Here is a 3,620-nt window from a genome sequence, read left to right on the forward strand (position 1 = left end):
GCTCCGTTTTTATTCACTGTCCTCTTTCAATGCCTAGAACGGTACCTGAAATGTAGTAGCACTCAGTGAATATTTGTTGGATGCATTTATTCACCTTCTCCAAGTGTTTGGGAAAGCTAATGGACAGCCAAACCTGGGTGAAAACTTTCTGATCACATTAAGTTGGGAATAAAATTCCTTCCGAAGTACTATCAGTCTGTGGCTAAACATAAGATCCAGCCCTTGGCCTCAGGAGCTTACCATCTAGTTGGTGGGATGTGATGAGTAATTCTTAGAACCACTGGTGGTTTATAAATCACCAGGTTGGAATCCATCCCTCCTCTGAATGAAAAGGGATTCAGCCATTGATCAAACTAAGAAAGTGTACAGTTGAGTGCTAGGCTGAGCGGTGCAGCGTGTGAAGTGAAATAGGGACACAGAGGGAGAGATTCCGCTGGGGGCCTTCAAGGAGAGCACAATCATCTTAGTCCGAAGAGACCAGGCACCAGTGGTTGTAAAGCTCTTGGGACAGTGTGTGGCCCACAGTAAAAGTTATATGTGTGTTTATTCAATAAAAAGTGCTGAACTGATATTTTTCTGCCATCAAAATTTTATTTTTTGTCAAAAAAGATATAAAAATATAATAACACTTTATTCGTGAAGTTACCATGAGTTGTCCTCTCTCAAAAGCACTCATAAGGAGGCTACCAGAACACTTGCTTGTCTGATACTAGAAAATATTATATACTAATGTTATAAAGAGCATCTACAGGAGACCTCCAGCCTGGGGATCACATGAACTCAATCAGATCATCCGAGTGAAGAGACCAATCCTCAAACATATTAATGAGGGAGGATGGCTGTACCATCTGGCCCACATGAGCCTCTACCTGGTGGGCACCCTGGGCAACCCGTGGGGCCCGGGCATCGTCTTCTTCATTGAGCACACAAGGTGGACAATCACAGTTGGGCCTCTGGCTGGACTGTGACAAGGTGAAGACCTCATAGCATGCCTCACCATTTTGGGTTGTGGTTCCCGCCTCACTGGCTACATTCACGGGGCAGGGTAGAGTAAGCCATGGGGACCGTAGGGGAGCTGCACAGGACAGTGGGATCACATACTTAGAAGAGGTACATTTTGAAGCATAGTGCAACTCGGTGTTATATATAACCATGGACTGAGAGACAGCCTTGACCCGGATGCCACATTCAGTGACGCGGTAGGTGAACTGGTACATGTGTGGCTGAACGTGGTTGGCGGGGCAACCCAGACCCAAGTGTAACTCATGGAAATGTACATATACATCATTATTCAACATGAAGGGGTGTACTGTGACCATGAACCAGTCTGTGGAGCACAGTACAGTCATCGGATTTTGTGCAGAACAGGACGAAAACACAGAGGTGAGGAAGACCATCCCTCCTATCAACTCCAAAACTTTCATCCCTGTAGCTGATCAGGTAGCGACTCTCAGGAAACAGGAAGCTGTCTGGTGAGGATTTCTAGGGCATACAAAAACACAAAAGGCAAATCATCTTATTTCTTATTGGAAGTTCAAACACAATCATTTTTTAAAAACAGAAGTATTTTCAAAAGGGTAAAAGAGTAGAAGCTAAATGTTCTCAAAAAAAAAAAAAAGGTAAATATGTGAGGGGATGGATGTGTTTGTTCATTAACTTGATTGGGCGAATTCCTTCACGATGCATACATATGTCAAACCATCAGGTTGCACACTTTAAATATCCTATAATTTTATTTGTCAATTATACCTTGATAAAACTGAAATAAAGAAAACAAGGAAAAGGAAAACATTGTTGTGAGAGAGAACTGGATTTTCATGGTCAGAACTCACATGTTGATAGATGACTACAAATGGTTTCTCTAAGTGGCTTTTACCATGCTGTTTTGGTATAAAACACATATCCCTCATATATAGAATGAGTGTCTACACTGGTCAGCAATGGCATCCCTTTTTGTGTGTAACCCAAACAAAAGAAAATGAAACCATTTTTGTGCCAAACATTAAATAAGGTGAAGGAGATACAGTTTAATTCAAGCCAGCAGCCCCAGTGTCCTCTCATAAACGACACTCCCCCCCCATTGTCTTGTTTTTGGTTCAGCAACAAACATAACTAAATAAAAGCCAGAGAAGAAATTGTGGCTTATTACTAACAACCACATATTGCAATATCCCCAAGTGGCTCGCTTGAATTGAGCCAATGGATACTTCATAAACTCTAGTAGTAACATCATCAATCATTACAAGCGAGAGATTCCCTGACACCTCAATCAGGACACGTTGTAAAATCATGAAATCACAGAAACAAGAAGTACTTCTTTTTAATTTTACATTTGCCTATTCAGGGCATACATAAAAACTATTCGAGCGTGCCATATTAAAGAAAGCGAGCCTTGGGTTTCTACTTCGCATAATAATTGACAAGGTATCTCCTAAAATATTCTTTGCGACCACAGTTTTCACCTCATTGAGTTATATTCTTTGCTTTACAGCTTTCTTTTATTTTCACTAGCTTTTTATTTCTTTTCTTTTCCAATGGGAAGCTCTGCAGTCACTTCCTAGTTCTATTGCCTTTCACCTCCCAAAGAGTGGCAGGTAGAGCCAGGGGGAGAAGAAAGAGCATTGCTAAGAATATATGCCTAAAACACAGTATCAGAAGGAGGTGATAAGTGAAACAAGAAGGAAGGAAGAGGAATATCATCAAATATTGTCCAACTCAGCTCTCAAGTGTAGGGTTTTACATTTGTTCCTGAGGAGTTAAGTGACCTCTGCATATATGAATTCATTCTTTGACTATTATTTATTGAGTGCCTACTCTGTGCACGGTATTGTACTAAAAAGCATCCAAGACATTTCTAGCCTCATCTTTTCCCCGGTTGCAAAGACGCAGCTTTCTCTTCCTTTGATATTGATGAATTTGCTGCGTTCTTTGATGGAAACCATGGTATAATGGGCCCATTAGAAAAGTGCACTGGCCTACATGAAATGCATGGTTTCAGACACTTGATCTGATTGGTACAGATTGGGCCTCCTTACCTCTCTCATTAACGACTTCTCATTCTCTTGGGGATGTAAAGAGAAGTCTAAGGGGTCTACCTGGGTCCTTTCTTTCCTCTTGGTTTGTCCTGAAATGTTTCTCCTGGGATTGCCTTTTTGTTTTTTGCAAAGCAAGAACAGAAGCAGCAACAACAAACAAAGAAACAAACAAAACCCCCCTGATCCTCTTACCCCTCCAAAAAACAAAACAAACAAAATAAAACGACAACAACAACAACAAAACACAAGTCAACTCTGAGGCCAGCTGGTCTTGGATAATGACTCAACAGTTAAATAAACAAACCACTTGCTCTGGAACGATGCATGACATTTGCTGAGATAATCACTCCACCCTAGCACACTTTCCACTACTGTCCTGGTCTGATGAAGCCCACCCTACCCAGAGCATGTGTTCGGAGCGGCTTTCTCTCCCTCTCTCTCCTCTCTGTCCTTAATATCATCTCATAGCCTGGATCTACTGACCCTGGACAAAAAGCTCCCCTTGAAGTAGTTCCTGGAATAGGCCAAAGAAACAATCCTTCCATTACATTTTGGCTGTTCAAACCCAACACTGAGAACCAACTT

General features: G+C 41.6%; 1 protein-coding gene across 2 annotated transcripts in view; it reads right to left on the reverse strand.

Annotated features, from left to right (window-relative positions):
- Positions 1-582: 582 nt before the first annotated feature.
- Positions 583-3,620, reverse strand: part of PLAC1 (placenta enriched 1) — a 180,583-nt gene continuing 177,545 nt past the window's right edge. For both annotated transcript variants that reach the window (XM_077760834.1, XM_077760835.1), the window contains exon 3: positions 583-1,482. In XM_077760834.1, coding sequence (XP_077616960.1) covers positions 771-1,424 — 654 coding nt within the window. In that variant the 5' untranslated portion in view covers positions 1,425-1,482 and the 3' untranslated portion in view covers positions 583-770. The remainder of the gene's footprint in view (positions 1,483-3,620) is intronic.

Source organism: Crocuta crocuta, unplaced genomic scaffold, assembly GCF_008692635.1.
Source record: "Crocuta crocuta isolate KB4526 unplaced genomic scaffold, BGI_CrCroc_1.0 scaffold475, whole genome shotgun sequence".
NCBI lineage: Eukaryota > Metazoa > Chordata > Mammalia > Carnivora > Hyaenidae > Crocuta > Crocuta crocuta.